The 27661-nt window shown below is 41.8% G+C and overlaps 2 protein-coding genes across 3 annotated transcripts; both read left to right on the forward strand.

The window, feature by feature from the left end:
- The first annotated feature begins 1271 nt into the window (after positions 1-1271).
- Positions 1272-12619, forward strand: snrpa1 (small nuclear ribonucleoprotein polypeptide A'). Its single transcript, XM_083793900.1, has 9 exons — positions 1272-1462; positions 4944-5091; positions 6223-6301; positions 7172-7218; positions 7330-7432; positions 8083-8162; positions 8556-8631; positions 11401-11494; positions 12156-12619. Exons 1-9 carry the CDS (start codon positions 1381-1383, stop codon positions 12350-12352), a joined length of 906 nt encoding a protein of 301 aa, XP_083650026.1. The 5' UTR covers positions 1272-1380; the 3' UTR covers positions 12353-12619.
- Positions 12620-14450: 1831 nt separating this feature from the next.
- selenos (selenoprotein S) lies at positions 14451-22786 on the forward strand. 2 transcript variants are annotated; one of them, XM_083760212.1, is made up of 6 exons: positions 14451-14690; positions 16154-16279; positions 17886-17992; positions 18594-18677; positions 19122-19194; positions 21423-22786. In XM_083760212.1, exons 1-6 carry the CDS (start codon positions 14567-14569, stop codon positions 21509-21511), a joined length of 603 nt encoding a protein of 200 aa, XP_083616338.1. In that variant the 5' UTR covers positions 14451-14566; the 3' UTR covers positions 21512-22786. The 2 variants fall into 2 exon arrangements, with proteins under 2 accessions (XP_083616338.1, XP_083616339.1); XM_083760213.1 differs by having other exon boundaries at positions 19122-19190; positions 21422-22786.
- The last annotated feature ends 4875 nt before the right edge of the window (positions 22787-27661 follow it).

Genomic DNA, 27661 nt, shown 5'->3' on the forward strand with positions numbered 1-27661 from the left:
CATGGCCATACATCTTCAAGTGTGTAGTGTGTGTGTGTGTGTGTGTGTGTGTGTGTGTGTGTGTGTGTGTGTGTGTGTGTGTGTGTGTGTGTGTGTGTGTGTGTGTGTGTGTGTGTGTGTGTGGTGTGTGTGTGTGTGTGTGTATATATATATATATATATATATATATATATATATAGAGAGAGAGAGAGAGAGAGAGAGAGAGAGAGAGAGAGAGAGAGATAATAGGATACTATCAGCCTATACTTAAGAAATAAAGTAGTATTCAATGACAACAATCACTCAATCCAAGAAGCTGTACTGCGAACCTGATCATGTCTAAGCTTTGCTTCCTTTATGATGAATTCCTGTTCTGTTCTTTAACTATATAGAAGTGTCTATTTGTACGTCTCTAAATGTTTTGGATGGATCCTCTTGTAAACAAGTGTAATGCTTAATTGGGTCGTCCACACAGTTAACAGTCTTTGTATTGAGTTTGTGCTTGAAATGTACTGTAATTCTGCAAACTGTTAATAAATATTTCAATCAATCAATCAAAGCTTCCCCCCAAACACGAGGGGGCGCAACAATCTAAAGTGCACACTGTGGTGTCAGTGTTGCCAGTTTGGCTTATTTCCCTCAACCTTTGGCTTTTTTTCTCCCCCTGAGTTGCTGGTTTTTTGGGCTTGTTTTAAAAACGCGGTCGATTGTTTTGAACATCTAACAAGCCATTAAAGCCAACATTTCTTTCTACTTTAACTCCCCATAGGTGACAGACAAAATGTCATAAACAAAATGTCATAAACAAAATGCCAAAATGTCATAGACAAAAATGTATGCCAAAATGCCATAGACAAAATGCCATAGACAAAATGTCATAGACAAAATGCCATAGACAAAATGCCAAAATGCCATGGACAAAATGTCATGGACAAAATGCCAAAATGTCATAGACAAAATGCCAAAATGTCATAGACAAAAAATCATAGACAAAATGACAAAATGTCAAAATGTCAGGGTTACCCAAGGTGGGTATTTTGTATTTTTACATGATATATCATCATCAGAAATGTGAAATACCCACCCATATTTGTTAGGCTATAAGGTTTCCAAAAATATATAGTTTTAAAAACGTCTTCATCTTACGAACTCATGGCTAGTGAACAACAGGTAGCCTTATTTGAAGTCTCTCGCAAAGATTAGCTTTGCTTTTGGAAGTGGGTTGGCTTATTTCTCTCACGAGCCGAGACTTGGCAACCCGACCCGTGCAGTGTGTGTCTTCCTGTGTCAGTCGGCGGCAGCCAGCGTGTTGTGTTGTTCCTCCATTCAGGAGTTTTTTTTTTTAATTCAAAGCGACTTTCATTATAAATAAATACATAAACGCAGTTGGTTTTGTTCGACATGGTGAAGCTCACAGCGGAGTTGATCGAGCAGGCAGCTCAGTACACCAACACAGTGAGGGACAGAGAGCTGGACCTCAGAGGTAAGATTATAACGGTTAGCCTAGCATGCTAACAGCTCAGTACAATTACATCCATAACACAGTTAGCCTAGCATGCTAACAGCTCAGTACCATTACATCCATCCATAACACAGTTGGCATGCTAACATCTCAGAGCTCAGTGCACCAACACGGTGAGAGACCTCAGAGGTAAGAGTTACAGTTTGTCCAACCCGCGGGTTGGATATTGTTCTAGCATATGACGCTAACATCTACATAGGCATGTACAATTAGCATAGCATGCTAACAGCTAATTATCTCCTTATTCTCCTACATACAGCTCACACTCAGTTAGCTTATATCTAGCCATGGTTCATGACTCGTATTCATGCGAGAGTCATGAGGTAACTGCACCCTGTTTTTGGCGCTCGCTACATTTACAACGTTTCCGTATATATAAACATTCGGAATTCAAATATAAAGTACTCACAATTTGTCCCACGGGTGTTAGTTAGTTGCAGCTCCAGCGATTAGAATTTCTGCATCCCGCGTTGTTTAAAGGTATATTCAGTGATTTCACTCAAAAAACCTTAGGTTTCGTTTTTGGCTGTGGGACCCAGCCTTTCGTCCAATCAGGATAGAGAGTCAAAAACGAAACCTAAGGTTTTTTGACCCCCAGGGGTTAACTGGGGACAGGGAGGAACTCCTTATATGGTCAGCACACTCTACAGTAGGGAGGATTATCACAACAAAACAAAAAAATAAGTGATATTTGAATTAAGTGAAATCACTGAATATATATTTTTATATATATAATATATAATATATATATAATATATATTTAATAAAAAGCATTTTTATCCGAGCTGTTATTTTGCCATTGGCTTTCAACTACGTGCCCCTATCGGTCGGGAGGAGGGTGGCACTCGGTGTGTTCGATATAGGTACGCTGACCGCCCTGCCAATACAGACTAATAGGCGAGTGCGCTCCCGGTGTGCAACTGTGGATTTCCCAAAAGAACCCCGTTTGAAAAAAGTAGCCGGGGCGCTCGGACAAAAATGCTTTTCATTAAACAACGCGGGATGCAGAAATTCTGGTGCTGCAACTAACTAACACCCATGGGACAAATTGTGAGTACTTTATATTGGAATTCCGAATGTTTATATATACGGAAACGTTGTAAATGTAGCGAGCGCCAAAAACAGGGTGCAGTTACTTCATGACTGTCATGATAATCATCATGGCAGTCATGTTTCAGGGTAGCCCCTTTCGGGACCCTACGTAAAACTTTTTTGATATTTTGTTGAGTTTTACGTTGGGTCCCTGCTCACTACTGTATTTTCGTATGGAAATTCCTATATGCGGAAATGGAGATTCTCTCTAAAATAGGACCCGCGGCATGTGACGCCATTATTTTCCTTGAGTTATTCTGAATTCGGTAACTTTAAGTAGCTATACATCCAGCTGCGAATATCTCCTGTGGCGCGGAAGCCGTTAAGTATTTTTAATCTTTGTTTGACCGATTTGGTCGCTTTATTTCTTCTTGTTTGTTTACCGTTTATTGTACCGCCTCCCGGTGTGCGGTTGGCTTGTGAGGCTACGTCCCTGCCTCTGATCTGCTGTGTCATAGCTATAGCGCCACTAGCTAGCCAGATAGGCGGTACAATGAGGTGTCAATAAACAAGGAAGGAAAAGAAGAATCCAAGCTTCCAAATCGGGCAAACATATATTAAAAATACTTAACGGCTTCCGCGCCACAGGAGATATTCGCAGCGGCATGTATGGGTACTTATACTTTACATATTCAGAAAGCCTCATACTGAAGAATATCGTCAAAGAGCGCGGGGAGGCGGTAAACATGTAAACATGAGCCAGTAAATGTTTTAATCAGGTGGCATGGACGACGTGGAACAGGACCCAATGCACTGGGTCGAACAAATGTCAGAAACTTCAGTAGCATTTGGGTTCTGCTTGGAGGGCTAGTTTCAGGGCTAGCTTATATCTAGCCCCTTTCGGGACCGTTGTCTTTGGGACGTCGGTACTAAGTGTCCCGACACGGGCTGTTATTGTATCTAGACTACGTCAAAAGGCCTTAATAATACAATCACATGTAGATCTGGGCCCTACACCTAGATGGTGCAGTGCAAGTGAAATTTTGGTGGCTCAAGCGGTTCTTTGGAACTTATCAATGCATAGAAGATATAGATTGTGTCGCTTGGACGTGTCTGTGAATACTTCCTCATTGTCACTGATGCTTGTCTTTGCTAACTGTATTCAATCAATCAATCCTATTTTTAAAGCTATTGCTGGGACTCTGTAACTCAGAGTTAAATTGAATTGGGAGTCTCAGAGATAGAAATGCCATTAAATGGAGGTCCGTAGCCTAATGCATATCAAGCTGGGGGTCCTTGAAATTAAACTGGTTGAGAATCACTGCTAGAGCTGTAAAATTCTTCTCTTATGGGGGTCCCTGGCATATCTCTTCAAATGTGGGTCCGGCGTGAACTAAAGTGTCAATTTGGCCATCCATGACATGAAAAGGTTTGGGAACCACTGCTGTGTATGTAATGCAATTATAACTGTCACAAATGCCGTGTCTAACATGTTCATTTGGACAGTTACTTTTTATTTGTTTGTTTCTTGTATTGTAATGTAATTGTAACTGGATGTAATTTGATGAATTGAGTACAAAGGAGGACCTCAATGGAAACAAGCCATGGGCTTTCTTGGATTTAAACCCCTCTTAGCAGACCGTGTATTCAATATGTTAGGACCATGAGTCTGCAATAAAGACATTCATTGATATCGGGTACCGCCGCCCGTAATACTTCTCGCCCTCGCTTTTTTCCGCCGACCACTCGGTGCCGCGGTTCTTGTATTCTTTATTTTGTTTTACTGAGAATAAGGTTAGAAATATGTTCAGGGTTAGGCATAGTTTTACTGGGGTTAAGTTTAGGAATAAGGTTAGGTTTAGACATCGTTTTACTGGGGTTAAGTTTAGGAATAAGGTTAGGTTTAGGCATAGTTTTACTGAGGTTAAGGTTAGGAATGGGGTTAGGTTTAGGCATAGTTTTACTGAGGCTAAGGTGAGGAATAAGGTTTAGGTTTAACCGTTGAAGCATCATTTACTTAGGCTACTTTAGGAATACCAGGCTGAGCAGTTCCGCTGGCTGTACGCCCGGGGCGAGTTGGTAAAAGGGGCGACTCATTTGGTATTCCATTAATTTATGCAAACTTAAAGGGGCATTCCACTCATTTTCAACATTTTACTATGTCATTAATATACCTGTTGTGTGGAAATAATTTAAAAATACAGTCCCCCCATTCTGTGTTTCCTAGAACTGGAGGTCTGAAAAAATGGTGAATCACATCTTTGTGACATCAGCATGGTCTACTCAGCCACAGCAGAAGCTGCGTCAAGACATAACTCCTAGGCACAAGATATCTATGGTCTTCCGAGACTGCGATGCTGATGATGTATATATGCCTTATTTGACCCCCTCTCTCTCTCCCTCCTCGTAGGGTACAAGGTTCCGGTTCTAGAGAACCTGGGAGCCACCCTGGACCAGTTCGATACGATCGACTTCTCCGACAATGAGATCCGAAAGCTGGACGGCTTCCCTCTGCTCAGGAGGCTGAAGACGCTGCTGATGAACAACAACAGGATATGGTAAATCAATTAGACGCTGCTCATGAAGAACAACAGGATATGGTAAATCAATAACTGTAGCTATGTGCACTAGAGTTCCCATCGGGCCTGAACATTAAGGCCTGTCCCGACTAATTACTGTGCATTTTGGGCCCTATTTTCGGGTGAGAATTAGTGCAAATAGTGCAGACAGTGTCTTGTTTGTTTTTGAGGGGCATTAGCCCCTCCTATACACGGGTTTAATTTGTTTGTTAGTTTGTCTTTAGTTCAATCTAAATCAGTCTTTTAGATGGGACCCGTGGGGCGGTCTATTAGATGGGACTGTGGGGCGTTCTTTTAGATGGGACCCGTGGGGCGTTCTTTTAGATGGGACCCAGGGGCGGTCTTTTAGATGGGACCCAGGGGCGGTCTTTTAGATGGGACTGTGGGGTGGTCTTTTAGATGGGACCCAGGGGCGGTCTTTTAGATGGGACCCAGGGGCGTTCTTTTAGATGGGACTGTGGGGCGGTCTTTTAGATGGGACTGTGGGGTGGTCTTTTAGATGAGACCCAGGGGCGGTCTTTTAGATGGGACCCGTGGGGCGTTCTTTTAGATGGGACCCAGGGGGCGTTCTTTTAGATGGGACCCGTGGGGCGTTCTTTTAGATGGGACCCAGGGGGCGTTCTTTTAGATGGGACCCGTGGGGCGGTCTTTTAGATGGGACTGTGAGGTGGTCTTTTAGATGGGACCCAGGGGCGATCTTTTAGATGGGACCCAGGGGCGGTCTTTTAGATGGGACTGTGAGGTGGTCTTTTAGATGGGACCCAGGGGCGGTCTTTTAGATGGGACCCAGGGGCGGTCTTTTAGATGGGACTGTGAGGTGGTCTTTTAGATGGGACCCAGGGGCGGTCTTTTAGATGGGACCCAGGGGCGGTCTTTTAAGGCTCATTCATAGTCTGGATTTTCAGTGGTGAGGTGACCTCCTGAAATAACATTGAGCGGTGGTTTGCTCTTCACCGTGGCTGAAGAGCATCTGTGGACCAGAAAGGTCCACAGATGGGTCCATTATCACTAATCTGCGTTTTGGGATGCAAAATGCACCCTATTAGCATCACTGCTTGTATTGTGGAATTGATAGTGGATGTGTGCCTCCATCTTGTCTCTCACACACAGCCGTATCGGTGAGAATCTGGAGCATGCTCTGCCATGTCTGTCGGAACTCATTCTGACCAGCAACAGCATCCAGGAGCTGGTGAGTAGTTACCTGATTTCATGCCGATACTGTTGGAATTATGTTGTTAGGAACATTTAGGCATTTAGCAGAGTAAGCAGGCGCTCTTAATCTGAGCGATTTACAGCACGCAAGGACCAACACAAGGTAATACATCAAATACATATAACTAGTCATCAATGTCCATACACGGGACAAGTGGCAAGACTTAAAAAAACGAATAGAATACGCACAATCGCACATCCCTTAATAGAGGTGCTGGGTTCAAAAGTGGCATCAGAAAAAGAGAAAAGAACCCGCACACTCATCTGCTCCAAATGTTATACTTTATTTTTTTTTATTTTTTATTTTATTTTTTAAGATATTTTTTTGCGGCTTACGCCTTTTATTGATTTTTGAAGGGACAGACAGTAGGCTGACAGGAAACGGGAGAGAGATGGGGGGATGACATGCAGTAAAGGCCGTGTCGGGTCCGGGAGTCGAACCCGCGGCACACTGCGACTGGATTACCAGTCTGGTGCCCAGACCGTTACGCTACGGCCTGGGCATGTTATACTTTATTGACAACGTTTCGAGCCAAGGCTCTTCATCTGGTTCTTTTCTCTTTTTCAAGTGGCAAATTCCAAGATTTAGTTTTTTCATAACATTACAATGTTATTTTTTATCACAAGACCCCAATACTGAATGTCACTCTCAGTGTTACAGACCGTGAAAGACCATAACCTCGTGTGTTTCTGGTAATATTATTGTCTGCTAATTTTTTTAATAGAATTTGACAAAAATGTCCCCCACAAGCCAGCATGACGATGACCCCTGGTTGAGTTATAAATAACCTTATTATAAGCTGTATTAATGCACATGATTCATTTATTATTATTAATCTGTCCATAGGGGGATTTGGATCCTCTGGCTACAGTGAAATCTTTAACTCTCCTCAGGTATGCTTCACAAAGACCCATATTATAATATAATATGTGCATTTTGATATCTGGCACAGCTGTTGTGAGTCATGGTTGCAACCTATAATTGAATCCAATATTATCCATTAGTCTGTTAAGGAATCCTGTGACCAACAAGAAGCACTACAGGCTCTACGTCATCAGCAAAATCCCCCAGATTCGAGTTCTGGACTTCCAGAAGGTGAAGCAGAAAGTAAGTGCACATGGTTGCTGAGAAATGAGGTTTGGTCTCAAGGGATGGCTTTATAGTTTAAGGGCCTGCATGAATCACACTTTGATTTATTTTGGCAGATGGTGTCTAGCAATTGTTTGAGCTTGACTCTTTTACTCTATTATTATTAAATATAGATTTGCCTACTTTGTGATGAACTGTGTCTGTGTGACCTATCATATGACCTATCATATGAACGTTTATCCGTCACTTTAACCCATTTAGGACTGAGACACCTGACTGAAAAACCCCATGTTTCTATGTCAGTGGTTCTCAAACTATTTCATGTCAAGGACCCCAAGAATTATATGAATTTGGCCGCTGACCCCCATCTGAAAATATGTAGTTTCAGGGACCCCCCCCCCCCCCCATATGAAGCAAAGATTTTAGCTAAAAACGTTCGCTCTGAAAGAATATATATTAAAACATTTGCGCCACATTTTCACGATAAAAAAAAAAAAAAGCAGATCTACAAGCTCAATACTTCGCTATCTACGAACTTGTAGATACGTAAAGTATAACATAATGCTTAAAACACCAAAAGGGGTTCCCCCCGTCCTGAATGGGTTAACTGTGTGACATATCGCCATAGGAACGTGTAACTGTCACTTTAACTGTGTGTATCGCCATAGGAACGCCAGGAGGCAGAGAAAATGTTCAAGGGCAAACGCGGCGCTCAGCTTGCAAAGGATATTGCCAAGCGAACGAAAACGTAAGATGAAAGTTCCTGCTGGACAGCAGCTCCTTAAGAAGCACTGGATTCCGACTGGGGGAAGCGCTGGGGGGGTGTAATTGGCAGAATACTCAACACTTAAAGCATAAAGACGGCCACTGTCATGGTGTCCAAAATGTAGCTCAATCTTTAACCCCCCCCAACTCCACTAAAACGTCACGGTTCTTCACAACAGCAACAACAAACAAACAACAGTGTTTCTCGGGGCTGCTGTCTCTGTCTGGACATTTCCCAACCTTCTTTGTATCAGTTTATTTGACCTGACCTAAGAAAAGATACTACACCTGAGATGCTACACTGGGTTGAAAGGTTGCAGAAGCAGCGTGTTTTAGCCCTGGTGACGTCTAACTGCTGGAGTCTTGACTTTTTCAGGTTCACGCCCGGGGGAGCTGTCCAGAATGAGAAGAAGAAGACGGGGCCGTCCCAAGCAGACGTGGAGGCCATCAAGGTAATACTGGACTACGTCCTAGCCTAGCATCACTTTACCATGCTTTTACGCTGGATCTCCTTCAACCCATTCTGGAGGGGGAACCCCTTGTGGTGTTTTTAAGCATTATGTTATATAGATCGCCGCGCTACGAGCTTGTAGATCTGCTATATTTTTTTGATCTTGAAAATGTGGCGCAAATTTGGAATATATATTATTTCCGCTTTTAGCTCAAACTTTGCTTCTGGGATGGTCCCTGGAACAACATATTTTCAGATGGGGTTCTGCAGCCAAATACAGATAATTCTGGGGCTCCTTAACCCATTCTGACCGGGCACCCATTTTGGTGTCGGCATCATGTTATGCTTTAGCTATTGAAAAATAGCAGATCTACAAGCTCATATCGCGCCACCGAGTGGCGCGATACGAGCTTGTAGGTCTGCTATTTTTGAAAAATTGAAGAACGACTGACATTTTTAGAATCTGATCTCAGGTCAGAATGGGTTAATCAGACCAGTGTGTGTCCAGTGGAAACCTCGTATGAATCTGATCTCAGGGCAGAATCGGGATTGTGACATTAAAAAAAAGGTTTTGGAATTGTTCTTATTTTTTTAGGTTTTCTAATCTCAATTGCGCCCAAAAAACATGAACTTTTAACATTCAGTAGATTTTCTGTGATCTGGGGTTTTCTGGCTCAAACAGGTGCTCTGATTTGCCGCAGTTTGTGATGTAAGATCCTACAAATCCCATATGTCAATGGGATTTGCCAGCAGATGTCACTGTTTTCACTGTTTTGCCTGTTTTCATTGTAGCTCAAAAGGCTTCCAAACCCCAAAGAAAACTTCAGACCACAGATAATCCTCTGAATGTTCAAAGTTCAGGTTTTGTGGGTGTAAATTGAGGTCATAAAACCTAAAAGAAAAAATATAAATAAATGATGAATGTCATAAAACCTTTAAAACGCATTTAGTGCCGGAAGTGCATCAAAATAGAAGCTCCGGGGTCCCAGAGTTGTCTGATCGCTTTTACTCTGAAAGCCATGAACCGGAAACACTTTCCTAAAAAAGTTGACTTTACAAAGTGACCTCACATCCCTGATCATTATTTTTTTACGCTCCAAAAAGCGTTCATATTTTGCGGGAGAGACGGATGAGGAGCAGAAATGAAGCGCCAGCATATCGATCCATTCATCACCTCGGATGGAGGAGGAGATACGAGTCATTTTTTCTGCTGCGCTAACATGGGAGTCAATGACAAGCTAATAGTTGCACAGAGCGTTAGCGTACGGAAAGCGAAATGCCAAAAAAATAAAATAAGAAAAACTCTGAATATTCTTATCTCGGCCCGCGTCGCTAGGACGTCCACAGACGTCATAGGCACTACTTTTTCGGAATCCTTATGACGGCCTCATGTGTCGTATGAACTGAAACGGTTAACATGAAATATTGAGCATCACTGACACAGAAACATAGATTTTTCAGAAAACTTTCAGGATTTAGAAGACATTTTGTGTCTAAAAAGTGTCGGGATATTCCTCTTTCCAAAAATCTTTTGTTCATTTTATCGTCTACTCAGTCTTATGTGAACACCCCAGTACGTTTTTAAGTTGCTTGATTCAGTATTTAGATATTTGATATTAATTTTAGCTGCCCTGCCCCTTCCTATACAAACCCATTATAACTTCAATACTCCATTTCAACCATGATGGATTCATTGAAAACATCCAACCTTTTTTCTGGTAACTGATATTGTCCTAATGCGTGAAGGGGGGGGGGGGGGGGGGGCGTGCTTTTTCATTTACTGTTAATTTATTTGAAAACATTGAACATTGCTACAGCTGTGTCTGCTACCGTCGACTCTCCAGTGGTTACCGGCGACCCGCCCCTCTAGACCAGAAACCTAACACCCTAGTTCAGGCTAGATCTACGCTTATCCTGAGACTATTTATTTGATACGGTTCACTGTTCAGATTGTGACGATGTCTGTGAGAACCTCAGGAACACACTAGTTTGTGTTTGACACACCTATGTTTTTTTTACATTTCCATTGCATGGAGGTTTAGCTCCAACAGACTGGACATGTGTGTGCTGTGGGAACATGTTTTCAGATGGGGGTCGGTGGCCGAATACATATCATTTTTGGGAGTCCTTGACAAGAAAAGGTTTGACATGAAAAAAGTTTTCTGAAAAACCTCATGTTTCTATGTCAGTGGTGCTCAACCTTTTTCATGTCAAGGACTATCCAGAATTATCTGTATTTGGCTGCGGACAACAAATATGTTGTTCCAGGGACCCCCCAGAAGAAAATACTTAAGTTAAAAACGTGCTCGAGCTTGTAGATCTGCTATTTTTCAACAGCTAAAGCTTAAAACACCAAAAGGGGTTCCCGTCCAGAATGGGTTAAAGTGGTTAAAAGCTGAGGTGACAAAGATGCGAAATCACTGACCGGAACATCAGTCGTTTGCCCCATGGGTGACAAAGATCACTTTACAAAGATAGGACGTCAGTTCTATCTGTTTCTTTCATTCGCCTGTATCTCCTATTCCTCGTCCCAGATGGCATTTTTGGTCAAAACAAGGTTTATTCCACGTCATCAGCCGGGAGCCGGCGCTGTGATGGCTTCCATTAGACTCTGTCACTGTCTGATGCTGGCGTAAATTATATCACAATTTATCAATAAATGCTAGCGGTCTAAGTGTTAATGCGGTGGGAGTTGTTACTTTATATATTTATATATCTTTCCACATTTTCAAAATTGTACGTGAACCGTGTTTTTTGTTTGTTATTCCAGAATGCTATCGCTAATGCTTCGTCACTGGCTGAAGTGGAGAGGTTGAAGGGCATGCTTCAGGCTGGTCAAATCCCGGGACGCGATATGAGACAAGGTTAGTATTACATACAGTTAATGGTAGAGGGTAACACGGGTAAAAGCCCGTGCTCTGAAACTGACCCGAAAATAATTGTACCCGTTCCGAAAAGGGCCCGGTCAATTCAAGATTATTAGATCTGGTCCGAAACGGGCCCAGAGGATGATGTGAGATCATTAGATCCTTGACTGTCATTTCGGATGCGGGGCGGCTCGCCGGAACCGAGCTGGCACCCTGGGCGCGTTCCTGTGGGTCTGGAAGTTCCGGGGACCCACTGGGGACCCCCCACACAGAGTTGCACCACTCGGTTCACACAGGTGTGATTTTTTTCCCCTCAACAATTCATGTGAACCACACACCTAGTAACCTACAACAGTGAACATGGTCCTGTGAATCACACACACCTCTAGTAACCTACAAGAATACCGGAGAACTCGCCGGTTTGCCAACTCGCTGCAGCGAAAGGTAGAGAGAAACAAGTTGCAATGTCTTCACCGTTATGCTAACATGCCGTCTTCCTGACCTGATTTTCGAGCTCTTGGGCTCGAAAATCAGGAAAGTGGGTTTCTCCAGAAAGGGGTAAATCGACGATCGAGGCATTTGGAGTGAAAATCGTCCGATCGATGGATCGGAGCGCCTCTCTAATTGTGAGAGTTTGTCGTTTTTCTGTCCATCGCAGGCCAGCCTGGCGTGGTGGTGGTGGAGGAGGAAGAGGAGGAGGAGGAGGAGGAGGAAGAAGAGGGCGGTGGGGTGGTCCAGACGGCGGAGGCTGGACCAGAGGAGATGAACGAGGAGGAAGGAGAAGACGAGGATGAGGAGGAGGAGGAGGAGGAAGAAGAGGACATGGAGGAGGGACCGCCCGTCAACGGCTCCTGATCTCCCACTGAAATGATGATTTATTTTTGTTTTTGTCAAAGTTAAGTTTTGTCTCATTTGAACATTCGTAAATGTACGTGACAATGTTTATGCCAAACTGGTTGCGTCGTCTTTTTTTTGTTGTTAATTATTTGACCAATGTTTAATCAAAGTACTATTCGAGAAATTTAAGTTCACATTTGAATCCAGTCGCCCCTTTTTTATATTGTGTATGTACTGTAAATTGACTGGCTTCTAATAAAAAAATGACTTTTTTCTTTTATTAAACGGTTGACTTCTCAATATCATTTACATTTTTGGCCGTAGGTTAGTCTGCCATCACAATGTTTAGTTCACTAGTTTTGTCTTGCAATAGTGCATGACTTTATATTGTATTAGCTGATATCTGGCATTAATGGAACAAGAATGTATTCTCGATAGTCTTCTTCCAGATTTCATCATTTATCTCCATTCCCAATTCAGAGACCCATGCTTCCTTCAAGCGATTGGTAGATACAGGAGTAGTAAAGACAGAAACAAAAGGAGAAATCATTTGCTTAGTTGGGGGAAGTTACAACTTCCCAGACTAAGCAAATGATTTCTCGTTTTGTTTTAATAAGCTTCTACAGAAGCTTATTAAAAGCATTGCTCTCTGGTATGTTTTAAATTGTGGGATATTCTCTCTGACATGTCTAATTTGAAGATAACGAAAATAGTGTGACTGGGGTAGCTCAAATTTCATTCTTATAACTGTTGAAATGATGCAAAGCGTTTCTTTTCATATATAAATTGCTTCTAGCCGTAAGCTCTTGGATGCTATTCTTTTTTGTTTTTTATATCTTCCATCTAGTTTTGAAATACCAATCATTGACAGACCATACAGTATATCCAAACAGACCATACAGTACATCCAAACAGAAAAGTCTCTGATTATACTAAACAACGTTAAAGTCACCAACATTAGCAGTAACTTTCCTTCAATACATTCTGTGCAGGTCATTATTTTGTGTTGGAGTTGACAAGCGCTCGTTGGAAATAACTCAACAGTGCTGTTCCACCTGTTTAGTAATTGCACTTAATGCAGGAGGCAGCATTAAGACTTAATTAAGACTTTTCTCTTTGGATGAATGGGTAGGTATTATAACTCAGTTATATGCCAGATATGGGTTTTTTTTTTAAAGCTTTGAAGAGTTGTGTGTGTGTGTGTTCACACACTACTGTGTATTGATTCCTGTGGGGAAATGCAGGTGTAGTAGCGACAGAGTTAGATGGATGCCAATAAGTACAAACTAATTGTATGTATTGAAGTTGGACTCATATTGAAGATGCTTTTACTCCGGATGGCAGTCTGTCGCCCCTGCTGTCACCGGTCGGTACTGCACGACCAACGGAAGCTGTGTGACACTTCCACGTCATCCTTCAGGTTGCAGCCTGGGTTGCCATGTCTGTTTGTTATAAGCGACTTTTGGCTTGTTATTCCTGTAAAGTGGTTTATAAAGTAAAGGAGGGAAGAGTAGTTACTGTTCTGTCTTGTTTCCTAATGAATGTTGTTTAGACCAGTGATTCTCACACATTTCCAAGTCAATTACCCCCACATTGATTGATTATGTTATTCACAGTTTGTAGAATGGGTACATTAAAAACAGAGTACAGTTCAACATTATGATGAATTGAACATGGTGGACCATACACAAGTGTAATGCTTTATGGTGTCGTCCACAGTTTGGTTTTTCGAGTTGGGCTTGAAATGTACTGTAATTCTGCAAACTGTTAATAAATACTTCAATCAATCAATCAATACAAAAACTGCTACTGACTGAGGATAAAAAAAATATATATTATATATATAATATATATATATATATATATATATATATATATATATATATATATATTGGTGCCAGGGACCCCCATAGCAGATTTGTGGTGTTAGAATTTTAACAAAATATTTGTTCTATATTATTTTCTTTTTTTAACAGCAGATTGCATTGTCATTTTCCATTTGGGCTTGTTTTCACAGTCAATATCTGGTCTGCTTATTCCTCTCATTCTATCTGGCAACACTGCAAGATCTTTTAGCTTTAGCTGCTGCGAAGCTAATGTCAACAAAGATGGCTGGCGGTGTTGCACAGCTCTGACTGACTGTCCGGTCTGTCACACCACGGAAATAAACCACACAGCAACAGATCATAATACTTATAATAATACTAATAGTAATAATATAAACAGACAGCCATGGACGACGGAGTGGAGATCACTGATGTGGATGAGGAAGGAGTTCCCCAGCCTCAGATACAACAACAACAACAACAACACCAGCCTCTACAGAACCAGGACTTCAGCTTCATTCAGCACATTGGTACGGTTAGCCTGGAGCTAGTTAGCCGTTACATAGACATATATCTATGAGCTGTTATGTTTTATTTGTGTCTTTTGTCTAACAACATTAATAGGACGCTTTCACTCAGTTAAACGGCTGCTTATTGGTTGATAATGGAGCATGCTGTGCTAGCCTGCTAACTTTTCTGAGATCCAGGAAGTGTCGTAGTTAATGTTGAACCGTTCAGTAGTTTAATAACTAGTTAATGTTGAACCTTTCAGTAGTTTAATAACTAGTTAATGTTCAACCGTTCAGTAGTTTAATAACTATAGTTAATGTCCAACCGTCCAGTAGTTTAATAACTTGTTGACTGTACACTGAGCTTCAACCCAACAGTAACATATATAGCTACCTTTTCATAAAATCTGCATTAATAAAGTAATCAATCAATTGTTCAGAGTTGGCTGTTGGTTAACAGATAGGTGGGCACTAGACCTAGAATGTGTGTGATCATTCATATACTTCGTAAATTCTGTATCACAGGTATAGCTCCATTGCACCCGCTCCTGGTGGAAATGAAACATGCGCATCATAAATGTGAATGGGCACCTCGGTGTTAAGTATTGGCGGTTTTCCCCCAAAATGTTGGAAAAATTATAATATTAAATGTTCCTTATAATAGCTTAAACAGTTTTTCTGCAATTGCTCCAAAACCTGTATATCCAGTAATGTATTGGGGCATAAAGTCTGATAATGATGTACACTTTACATTTCTTAAGGCCATTTTTCAAATATATATATATATATATATATATATATTATATATATATATATATATATATATATATATATATTTAAAATTTTGGACAAAATAGACAATTTTGCATAGTGCCTACCAGAGCCATAGAGTAAGACAGAGTTACAAGTTACAACAACTCTGTTCACTGTGACAAAGGCCTGAACCGGACGTTTACGGAATGCATTGTACTAGTCTATGGACTTTACAGTGACAAACACGTTACATGAAACACGTGACCGGGCTGTTTTCTGCCCCCTCAATGTCCTAACTCTGTCTTACTCTATGGCTCTGGTGCCTTATTGCCCACCTATCCAGATCTACAAGCTCATAGTGTGGCACAGAGTGCCGCACGGCGAGCTTGTAGATCTTTTGGAAAATAGTGAAAATGTGGTGCAAGTCTTTGAATATATATTCTTTCAGAGCGAACGTTTTGAACTCAAATCTTTGCTTCTGGAGGCTCCCTTGAACAACATTTTCAGATGGGGGTCGACGGCCATGAGATATATTTTTGGGGGTCCTTGACATGAAAATGTTTGAGGACAACTGACATAGAAAAATGGGTTTCTTCAGAAAACTTAGAAGACATGTTGTAGAATCGTCCTAAGGGCTCAATGGCTTCATGTATTTCTACACGCACAGCGAGAGGTGTTCTAGCGGCTCGTACCTGCTCTTATTGACTGATATATTATTTCTACATCCACAGCTGGAGGTGTTCTGTCCCAGTACGGCTGGTACCTGCTGTTGTTGACCGTGGCGCTGTACCTGTTGATCCAATACTTGAGCAAAAGAAGAGCAAGCAACAGGAATTCAGCCCCGGACACTGTGCAGGGTAAGTGCCCATTTTCAAAACACATTGTTTTGTAAAGGAGTGAGATTTGCGGAGGGAAAAACCCCCAAATTGACACTTGCCCCACGGACCCCCATTTGAAAGGATATGCCAGGGACCCCCATAAGAGAAGATTTTCTCAATCATTTTCTAATCCTATACACAGGTTTAATGTTTGTCTTTAGTTCAATGTTTGTTTTGTAAACGCCATTGACAATGGGAAACTTTACATCATAATTTGTCATTTACCTCATATTGTCTCTTTATTGTTAATGGCGTTTAATGTATGTGTTGGCACCGTTTGAGTTAGACTTTAATATTGGCGCCCCTCACTTCACACGGGACCCACAGTTTGACATGCATTAGGCTATGGACCCCCATTTAATGACATTTCTATCTCTGGGACCACAATTTATATTGAAAAAATAAATGTTAATTTAACTCAGAGTACTTCCACTTGTACACTCTCTCAGTTAGAGACCCATAAGGGTTCATTTGGTGCCTATTCTAATTCTAACTATCATTTAGCTGGGGACCCCTGAAACTCCCTCAAGGACATTAAGAACCACTGTCCTATGGTATAGTCAGCAGGGGTGCCCAAAAGGTAGATCGTGACCAGTAGATCACAAAGGCTTTGCAGGTAGATCACATGACATGCCCCATGCAATCATCTGCCACTTGAATTAAGGTGACTTGATTGATCGACATAAAACAGGGCCTGTCAGCTCAAACCATAGACTGTAAAAAATATGGACAAAGCGTTCCCCGGGTCTAACATGAACGTAAAATGAAGCCTGTCAGTCCTTGAATTGTAAATCGCCATCTCTCTAGATCCGTTTTGGCCCAGCTGGCCATTGGGTGGCCCAGACAACGAGGCGGGACTTCCCCCCTTCTTCTTAGTTGGTTTTTATTACGCAAATTTATGGTCATGTTTTTAATAAATGGGACCATAATTTTCCAAAAAGAATATTATGACATTAGAAATGAGACTTTAAACTAGTGACTGGAAGCAGAAAGTATTCATGACCATGTTTATTAGGGTAATACAGTCTAGGTGAAGTTGGGCCCAAATACATGGACTTCTATGGGGCTATGGGTTTTTTTGGGCCCAATGACAGCGCCACAACAGGCCATTATATGAACTTTCAGGAAATCCCGATTTCCTTAGTGGCTTCACAAAATATCTGTCTGACTGCCCCCCTGGCTCAAACACACAATGCAATGTTTTCAAATTGTTGCTTACAATCAGTAGCATTACAAAGTAAAATACCAAAAAAACCTACCATTTCCATTTCCCCCCCTCTATTTCCCATTCCATGTGCGTTTCTCTTATATGTAACACCAGTGCCGCTAATCCGAAGCCCCCTCAAGTAAATTTGGGATAAAAGTTTTTTTTGGTGGGTAGATTTTGTTAAGCTGGTCATTTTGAAAGTGGCTCTCAAGTCAAAAAAGTATGGGCACCCCTGGTATAGTGAATAGAATAAAACATTCATGTCTCTTGTCTATTAGTAGAAATTTGAGTTATAGAGAGCCTTTTTTCTTTTTTAACAATACATCATAAATAAGGCAAGAAATGGATATTGAGCATCCGTTGACATTTTCCTTAAAGATCCTGTGTTCGTGGTGAGAAGACAAGAGGCCGTGGAAGCTTCCAGGAAGAAGATGCAGGATGAGCTCGATGCCAAGGCAGCGCTGTTCAGAGAGAAACAGCTACAGGTGAGATTAACTTGATGCCAAGGCAGCGCTGTTCAGAGAGAAACAGCTACAGGTGAGATTAGCTTGATGCCAAGGCAGCGCTGTTCAGTGAGAAACAGCTACAGGTGAGATTAACTTGATGCCAAGGCAGCGCTGTTCAGAGAGAAACAGCTACAGGTGAGATTAGCTTGATGCCAAGGCAGCGCTGTTCAGAGAGAAACAGCTACAGGTGAGATTAACTTGATGCCAAGGCAGCGCTGTTCAGAGAGAAACGGCTACAGGTGAATTTGTGTAATAGTCTTCGGCCTCATTTTCTTTATATGTTTACATTTGATCCATAGTAGGCATTTCATTAAATTGCCAAACACGGCTGAATAATCCAATCCAATGTTAGATATTTCATTATTAAATCATAATAAAGTTTTTCTCCTGGAACTGCAGTTTACATTTATTACATTGCATACTGGCGTGCACAACACAAATAAAATACATGTGGTACGCTTTGGAAAATAGTCCTCAGTAATGTAAAGTACACCGTGGGTCAACATGCCACATGATACCAGCAGTACAGTGTCATTGAACCTCTCCAAATGTTTTTGTTTGCCTCTTGTGCCCCGAACAGCTGGAGGAGGAGAAAAGGAGGCAGAAAATAGAAATGTGGGACAGCATGCAAGAAGGAAAGAGTTACAAAGCAAAGCCTGTGCAGGTAAGCCAGGTTAAATCATACTGAAGTTGATTGAATGAACAATGTAAGGCTGGGCTCTATGTATTACCACTATACTAATTACTAATATGTACAGTATTACCACAGTATACTAAAATGTACAGTAAAATGTAAAGATAGCATATGTTTACCACACTATACTGTCTTGGCTTACACCAAGATGGTGTAAACCTGTGTCGATAGTTTAAAGCACGTACAGCTCAAGACGCATTTCTACACTCTTGCTTTTAGCTGATTTTTAATGATCTGTGTTGTTATTCATGTCCTCACTGTTTTGCCTTATTCACTACCTATTTTGCTATTATTTTAATTGCGGTTTTATGCGTTTTCTTTTTTGCTCTGTAAAACCACTTTGAGCTGCATTTCATGTCATGAAAGGTGCTATACAAATACTAGTGACTCTCCCAACCCTATATAACATGACAGAACACTGAAGAGGAGAGCTCGTCATCCACAGCGCTGAAACCTAAGAAGGACAAGACGTCTCTAAGGAGCACTGGTATGTAGTGAATTCATTCAGCTTTGTTAAAGCAATCTGCTACCATTGTCTTTTTCCACTTTGCTTTGGTGGTGTGTTGTTTTTTTGAGTGGTGCAACCACTCCTACAACCAGCAAGGTCCGTGTACCTGTATCAGTGAGCACGAGTATGTGACTTATTAATACCGAGAGAGAGAGAGAGAGAGACACGTGTGTGATTTTTTTTTTAAACTAAAGCTGGAACTACTTCGACAGGCTAGAGGTTGATGCACAGCCTGGACACACCTGAACTTCCATGCACAGCCAAAAGACGCTGTCTGCCAGGGTCTCTTCCGGGTTTTTAGCAAGGAAGCTCTGAGAAGGAAGTGAAGTGGTCACGTGACTGGGCTGCGCCATGACACTTTCATGTACACTTTCATGGGAGCCAAACTCACACAGGAAGTGCAATGAATACATGGCAGTGAATGGAGCCGGCTGGACCAGCTCATAACAAACATTATTCATGAACAATTGAGACTTTTTGTAAAGTAATCACTTCTGGAAAATAACAGAAGACATATCACAGGTTGTTTTCTAATCACTTACTTTTCGATGTGCACAGAGTGCACAGTATATAATTTTATCTGAGGATCTAAACAGCAGCAGGTATCGTTTCTGGCTCCGAAGTATCGCGATATTTGGCTGCCAGACAGGAAATGGTGGGAAGTCTCGCGATACTTGGTGCGTTCAGAAATGTACTTTGTACTTTATGGTATCTCTATTTTTATAGAGATACCGTACCTCTATAAAGATTACACAGTGTACACATCGAATAACAACACAGCAGACAATAATGTGTTACATGTCTTCTGTTATTTTCCAGAAGTGATTACTTTACAAAAGGTCTCAATTGTTCATAAATAATGTTTGTTCATGAGCTGGTCAGTGAGCTCTCATTGGCTACGTTTACATGAGCAGTTAAATCCCCTTTTCATTCCGAATAGAAGTTCAATCCTATTAAACGTTGTTATGTAAACACCTACAAAAACTTACATCTGAATGAAAACGCTCGATGCGATCTAAAAACCATTCCGATGTCACTGGCCGGATTACTCCGATGTTCAATGTGATTGAAAGAAAATTGGACTCATGTATACACTGCTTCGGATGTAAGTTCATTCTGGTCTTTCTGAGCATGCTCATTTCCATTGCGCTCCAACTCCAAGGCGCTCATAAGCCTCATATCCAAGGCGCGCCGAGGAGTTTGCACATAGAGCACGTTATTTCGTGCATTTTGTGTGTGTGTGTGTGTGTTCAACGGTCTCTTTCTCTCTCTCTCTCTCTCTCTCAAAAATAACGAGCGACCCGATACAATAATAATCAGTGTGTTGTGTGCCCTGGCCGTGCTGTAGATAATAAAGTAGACTACACATAAAAACGAGATGATCACCTTCCCAGCGGAGAAGGGGAGGCAGCAGGTGGGGAAAAAAAGACGGTAAACATAATATGTCCGTCCCTATCCAAGCAGCAGCCTCAAAACTACTGCGGAATGAAATGATGGGATTTCAAAGTGTTGTCTTTCGTCTGAAAGTCACAATGAATGAACTGCCTATATTTTATGTGTCCAACAGATGGCGTAGTTTCACGTGAATTAACATGTATCATGTCTTCTATCACTTCTCCATATAAACACTCATTCGGAATGACCATTTCCCATGTAAACTCGCTGCAAAAAACATTACATCGGATGTATTTTATTCGGAAGTATTTATTCGGAATGATCACCCTTCATGCAAACGTAGCCATTGACTCCAATGCATTCTGCCAAACTTCCGGGTAGTTTGGCTCCCATGAAAGTGTCCATGAAAGTGTCATGGCGCAGCCCAGTCACGTGACCACTTCCTTCTCAGAGCTTCCTTGGTTTTTAGACAGCTGGTGGATGGAAATTAAGCTCCACCCAATGCGGCAGAATGCCGCTGGGGCAAGCTTTTCCCGGGAACCTGGCCGACGCGGCAAATCTGCTGCATGGGTGGAGCTTACTGAGACAATGTAGTCCAGGAAGGAAGTGACATCACAGACACATTGAAATACTAAAACATCTAAAACCACATATTACACACATAAACAAAACCCCAGGAAGGTATTGTAAATCTTCTAAATGTCATTAACATAATGTTTTTTTTTTTTCAAAGGTTTGCAGGAGACCTGTGCCCCGACGTGCACTTTATCTAGTTTATTATCTTTATAATTTATTCTTGTATTTATTACCAGGCTACAATCCGTTGAGCGGAGACGGAGGAGGATCCAGCTGTGGGTTTAGGCCCGGGAGGAGAGGGCCCTCTGCTGGAGGAGGAGGATGAGGTTAAAGCAGGTTGGAGCCAGCGGGCGGTCACTGTGACTGGCTGACCGACCACTCAACTCCGACCCCAGAGGACACGCACTGACTTGCTGAACGGAGCTGGCAGATATCACCATGCCTTCACAGTTACCTACAAAAGCTTTTTATTTTTTAAAGATGCCCTGCCACCCCTTTTGAAATGGTTGATTATTTTATTATGTTTTGCCTTACAGGAACGCGTCGGCACTTTTCAACCTGTCTTCATATAATTGGTCCTCACTAATGTTCATGATAAAATGCCACTTTTTCCCCCTACTCGGTCTGTGTCTCATAGGAGGGCTGTGGGCAGTTCAGAAACCAGTCTGTGTCTCATAGGAGGGCTGTGGGCAGTTCAGAAACCAGGAGGGCTGTGGGCAGTTCAGAAACCAGTCTGTGTCTCATAGGAGGGCTGTGGGCAGTTCAGAAACCAGTCTGTGTCTCATAGGAGGGCTGTGGGCAGTTCAGAATCCAGTCTGTGTCTAATAGGAGGGCTGTGGGCCGTTCAGAAACCTGTCCACCAGTGACATTGATGGGGAATCCAAGCTACTAGAAACCGCAGGCTTTCTATTCCTGAAAAGTTGCAATGCGGAAATGGAAGCCATCGTTCTCACGATAATACAAATTTGATTGTTAAATCTTGTTTAAAAAGAATCTGCCTAACATGATGTCACTGGTGGACGGGTTTCAGACTGAGTAGAAAACAATTGTCCTATTTTATCATGAACATTAGTGAAGACTAATTATATGAAGATAGGTTGAAAAGTGGTGAAGTGGTCCTTTAATCATTATGGCCTTTGATGATGCTACGAAACGAAGAGGCACAAAAAGATGTTGAAACCAAATGCGGTAAAACATTATACTTTTGCCAACTAGTGTAACTGTGTTGGCATCGTGGACTTGTGAGCTTTTAATGATGTCATTCCTGTAAATGGTAACTCACCCACTGGGATTGGCTGATGCATTTCAGAGTTGGTGTGTTATTTTTGTAATATATTATTTTGTATTATCTTTGTGGATGTGTAGGCACCACCATGGCTAACAGTAGGTGTTTCTGCTTTGCAGTACTGCAGTGCTCTCGTAAAAAAAAATATATAGTGGTAATGCAATTAAGTGCACAACGGAATACGTTTCAAATAATATAGTTGAGATTTTCACATTGCTCTGTTGTTCTGGTTAATTGTAAGGTGCAAGGGAATATTAAGGATTAAGGAACACGGTAATGCACCTTTTATGCAATAAAGAGGTAGTGACAAAGTTACGGTTGTTTCTATTTATTAATTCGATTTATTTGTGTAAGAAATTGACGTGTCCTGACTCCTAATAGCCTATTAGTTTTAAAATAATTAAAATGACCCACTGAAACGACCCCTAACACACTTTATTTATTCTGTGATGTCACTTATAGTCAAAGTGAGTGCTCTCTGATGTGATGGAGAGGACGGAAACCCATTTAAATTAAATGCTGCCCTCAGAACTCAATCCAACGACTATATTCATTTATAATTCTAATTCCTAACGTGACCTTTTTTACTTTATTCAGCTCACCCAAAAGCACTCGACACCTGTTGATGTTATGAGACATGTCACTAGATGGCGCCAAAGTCTTATGAATCATAAATCTGGCTTTGCCAGATAATGGAAAACTGCTTATATAAGTTCACAGTCTGCAGCAAATCATACTTTTTGACTGTAGACCAGTGGTTTTCAACCTTTTCCATTATTTATTCAGCATTAGAGCCACGGACCACCATTTGATGACATTTAGCCTCTCGGAGCCATTTGAACCACGGCCCACGGACCACCATTTGATGACATTTAGCCTCTCAGACCCATTTGAGCCACGGCCCACGGACCACCATATGATGACATTTAGCCTCTCAGACCCATTTGAGCCACGGCACGGACCACCTTTTTGTGACATTTAGCCTCTCGGACCCAATTGAACCACGAACCACCATTTGATGACATTTAGCCTGACTCAGACCCATTTGAGCCACCCTCAGTTTCATGAGGAGGGGGATATCCCCTAAAAAAAGACTCGGACTCAGACTACAAAGTGCAAGTCAGAGAGAGAGAGATGTAGTTGGAGATCAAGTCAATCAATGAGACAATGATATTGACGGTCGTTACAAGCCATCAAAACAATGAGTGAACGACCCAGTCAAATCTCCCTCAGAGAGTCTGTTCGACAAGTAGCCTATTCAGCATATGAGTGATTTACTCATCTTTTTGCTTTTATCACTTGGGGACATTCATTCATTGATCCACCCACCCCCCCCCCCTCCCCCAGTTAGATAGGCATTTTATACCAGGGTACACACATTTTCTTCAGGTTTTTTTATTTTTTATTTTTTTAAACCTGTCCCCAAACAGTGGTTTGAACCACTGGTCTACTCTAGACCCATGGAATACAAGAAGACTCACCCCGTTTCTGTTTTCCTCCCAGAATTTTCCCCAGTGAGGGGTGGGAGAGGCTGGAGAGCAGACGGCTGGATTTTGAATTTCTCTAACTATAAACTTTCATGACAGCAGACAGCCTAAGTACAAATATAATTTATGAAAAGCTACTACTATGTATATAAAAAAGCTGTAGGTTCATCATCATGAACGCCTCTCAGCCAATCAGAGCCCAGATACTTCTGTGTTGCCATGTCCGCTTATTATAAGCTACCTTTGGGCTTGTTTTCCCTGTAAAGTCGCTTGTTGTAAATGTCAGTAGTTGCGTTTAACAAGAATGTTTAAATAAATATATATACCACTTTTTCTTTTTTGAAGAAGTTAGCAGAACTACTTTCCTGCGCTTTTTTCTGAAAACTGTTAAAGTATTGATTCAATCAATCAATCAATCAATCATCTATATTTGAGCGACCACATCAAACACGAGATGGATGCTGGCAAATACTGCGGCATGGTCATGCTGGACCTCCAAAAGGCTTTCGACACCGTAAACCACACACTTGATAAAAGCCATTGGTTTTGATAGCACATCAGTGAGATGGATGCAATCCTACCTGGAGGAGACAGAACAGACTGTGGGTGGTAGGCTGCAGTCCGACAGGTGGGTTGGTCATGTGGTGGTATGCTGTAGGTTGAGGTTTTAGTATAGTCTGCCATGCTTATTCCCAATTTCATCATGATTGTTTAACTGCTATCTTGTCTTACAGGACGACCTAGAGAGAGAGACAGTTCTTGAAGAGTGAAGTGTTGCTTTTTGATATTGATATTGATTTAGCAATAATGTCACTTAACTAGTTAACTTACAGTAATAGCATTTGTAATTGACAAATTCAAACATTATTATAGTTATTTTATTCTGCCAAGAGTTATACATAAATCTAAATAATTCCTGTTAAGCTTTTACTCTTTATTTCAACCCTGTGGGTATTCTATGTTTAACAGTATTAATATACATGTATTATATTCTATGCTCTGAGTAAAACTCTCAGGGTGGCGTAGTCTGGTATTATGTTTCCGTGCCTAAGTGCCCTGGTCGCATATATAATGAAACTATGCATATACACTAGTGCTATGTATACATAATACATACAATGCATACATAACTTGAGCCTTTGCATACGGCTGTGTTGTAATTCATGTTGTAAGATGATAAGAGCGCTTCACAATATTTGTACTGTATCTTTAAATGTTCTGATGAATTGAAAATGGCCCTGATGTAAACACGTCTTAGTTTATAATGGTTTATCCTCGTAGCAGTTTTTGAGTGGTGCAACCGCTCCTATAGACAGCTATGTGTGTGGCTGTGTCCCTGGGTCTGTCCCTGTGTCCCTGGCTGTGTCCGAGCACGAAAATAGCGTTATAGCGTTTGTTCACCACCAAGTGTCACTGTTGCACAGCCTAACACACAGACACAGAGAGGAGGGCCAGTACAGTACAGTACAGTACAGTACAGTGACAGACAGGTCTGATTTTTGTATTGACTTGTGCTTTCGTTTGAAATGTGGTCATTTTACATACTGTGAAAAATAATGTTTAATCAATCAATCAATCAATCAATCAATCAATCAATCAATCAATCAATCAATCCAGTATTGGTTTGAAGTGCATAGTTGCATACCATAGTGGTTTATTTTTGGGCTTGTTTTCCTAGACCTGGTTGCTATTTCGCTCACAAAATCTGGCAACACTGATAGCTCTACGTCTACGGCGGCTTCATTGGCTCAAATCACTGTGCCCGACTCGACGGCACCAGTGTTGCCATGTCCGCTTATTATAAGCGGCTTTGGGCTTGTTTTTCTGTAAAGTTGCTTAGTTACTGGTAGTTGGGTTTTTGGGGTGGCTAGTTTCTAAAGTGCTTATTTGGGCTCGCTTCATAAGGCAGTTTAAACCAGTATTTCTCAAACATTTGCAAGTCAAGGATCCCCAAATGAATAAATAGGTTAGTTGTCTGTGGACCCCCGTTTGAAAATATATTATGCCAGGGAGTGGGACCCCGATACAAGACGTGTGTTGTTAAAGTGGAATACTGTGCAGGAGGATGCTAGACGCACAGCAGTCTTAGTAGTGGTGCCGGTCCACGGTAGAACAATCTAAATGTGAAGTCTTGAAAATTAAAAGACAAATGTGTGGCCACACACACTCACACAGAGAATATAAAATAAACCAACGTTTCGGCAGCCTTCTTCAGGGTATGTGGGGGAAAAAAACATTTAAAATCACATATATAGAGCCAGGGCTTGCCTTAAACATTCAATCAATGACATACTGATAGTGCTGAGAGCAACCATTAAAGTGGAATGCCACTCATTTTCAACACTGAACTATATGTCATTGGTAAAGGTGAGGGCAGAGAGCACTGAAGGGGGGGGGGGGGGGGGGCAGTGGCCCAAACCCAAGAAAAGGGCACATTTGTGCACAGCGGTTTTTGTGGGTAGACTTTTGTGGGGTCCCTCGTGCCATTTCACACCATAAATGTAGCCTGGGGCAGCATTCCTTTTCGGATTCATGATCCGATCGGGAGCGGATGATATCGCTACGTCATGTTGTAGTATTGTTTTGTATAGTCATCAGGCAGGAACACTCAATCGGAACTTCCCTTTCCCTCAAACCCATTTTTCTCAAAAAAAAAGCTGCAGGCTACGAGAGCTTTTATTGTTATTCTTCCGTTTTTATGGAAAAGGAAGTTCAGATCGATTGTTCCTGCCTGATGACTCGAAAACAATGACTACAACATGACGTAGCGATACCATCCATTCCAGACCGGTTCACACGGCAATTTAGTAACACATCAGACCAGGCTTTCCTCCGAGGAGCAGGCCCGGTGCCATTTGGAAAGTCTGCCCCCTCAGTTTTCATTTTATTGTGACTGTAGGTTGCAGATTATTACTATGAAAACCTGCAAAACCTGTCAGTCAGTCAGTCCGTCACACCTTGTGACACGCTCCATATATGGCTGTCTCCATGAAGATCACGACACTGACCTCATCAAACCCCGGATAGGCAGCCATACATGGAAAATACCTAGATCTGCATACAATGGAGCCGTCCAGCAATTCTACATCTGACCTCAAACCCTTAGATCTCCATGGAGCTGACATATTCTGACATTCCATATGTTGATCCCTCCCCACCCGTCCTTCTTTTCCGATGTCTCCCTTTTTAATGATACCTGTCCATTCAAACTGTAGACGGGCCTGCCCCAAAGTTATTAGTGCAGCCGCGCCCGGCAGCCAGCGAAAACTAGAGTTCTCAACAGGCCCAAAGATTAAGGCATACCTGCGCCCTACTTGGGCAGGCCAGCCCAGACATTTTACGCCCAATCCAGCCCGAAAACGTCTTGTTTGTCTTGTATTGACCTGTAGGCTATTTTAGTTTAACTGTACCCTTTCTACAAACTGTGAATACAATAATGAAATCAATCAATCAATCAATCAATCAATCAATCAATCAATCAATCAATCAATCAATCAATCAATCAATCAATCAATCAATCAATCAATCAATCAATATTATGTTGAAAGAAGGCCTCCCTCCCTCTTTTAGGCTTGTTAATTGTTTTCCTAGACCTGCTTTACTTGTTTCTCCCCCGCAGACAGTCAGACCTGGCCACTCCTCTCGGTAGCAGACAGTCCTCTCTGCTCTCTCGTCAGTATTCGTCAGTCAGTGAAATCGTCGC

The sequence above is a fragment of the Protomyctophum parallelum genome, assembly GCF_964188405.1.
Source record: "Protomyctophum parallelum genome assembly, chromosome: 2".
Taxonomy (NCBI): domain Eukaryota; kingdom Metazoa; phylum Chordata; class Actinopteri; order Myctophiformes; family Myctophidae; genus Protomyctophum; species Protomyctophum parallelum.

Bases quoted from the DNA above. Each gene is read 5' to 3' on its own strand.
- selenos (XM_083760212.1), top strand. From the start codon at position 14,567: ATGGACGACGGAGTGGAGATCACTGATGTGGATGAGGAAGGAGTTCCC. The intron at 14,691-16,153 runs GTACGGTTAGCC...CTACATCCACAG, and splicing joins CAGCTTCATTCAGCACATTG to CTGGAGGTGTTCTGTCCCAG. The intron at 17,993-18,593 runs GTGAGATTAACT...TGCCCCGAACAG, and splicing joins TCAGAGAGAAACAGCTACAG to CTGGAGGAGGAGAAAAGGAG.
- snrpa1 (XM_083793900.1), top strand. From the start codon at position 1,381: ATGGTGAAGCTCACAGCGGAGTTGATCGAGCAGGCAGCTCAGTACACC. The intron at 5,092-6,222 runs GTAAATCAATTA...TCTCACACACAG, and splicing joins ATGAACAACAACAGGATATG to CCGTATCGGTGAGAATCTGG. The intron at 6,302-7,171 runs GTGAGTAGTTAC...ATCTGTCCATAG, and splicing joins GCAACAGCATCCAGGAGCTG to GGGGATTTGGATCCTCTGGC.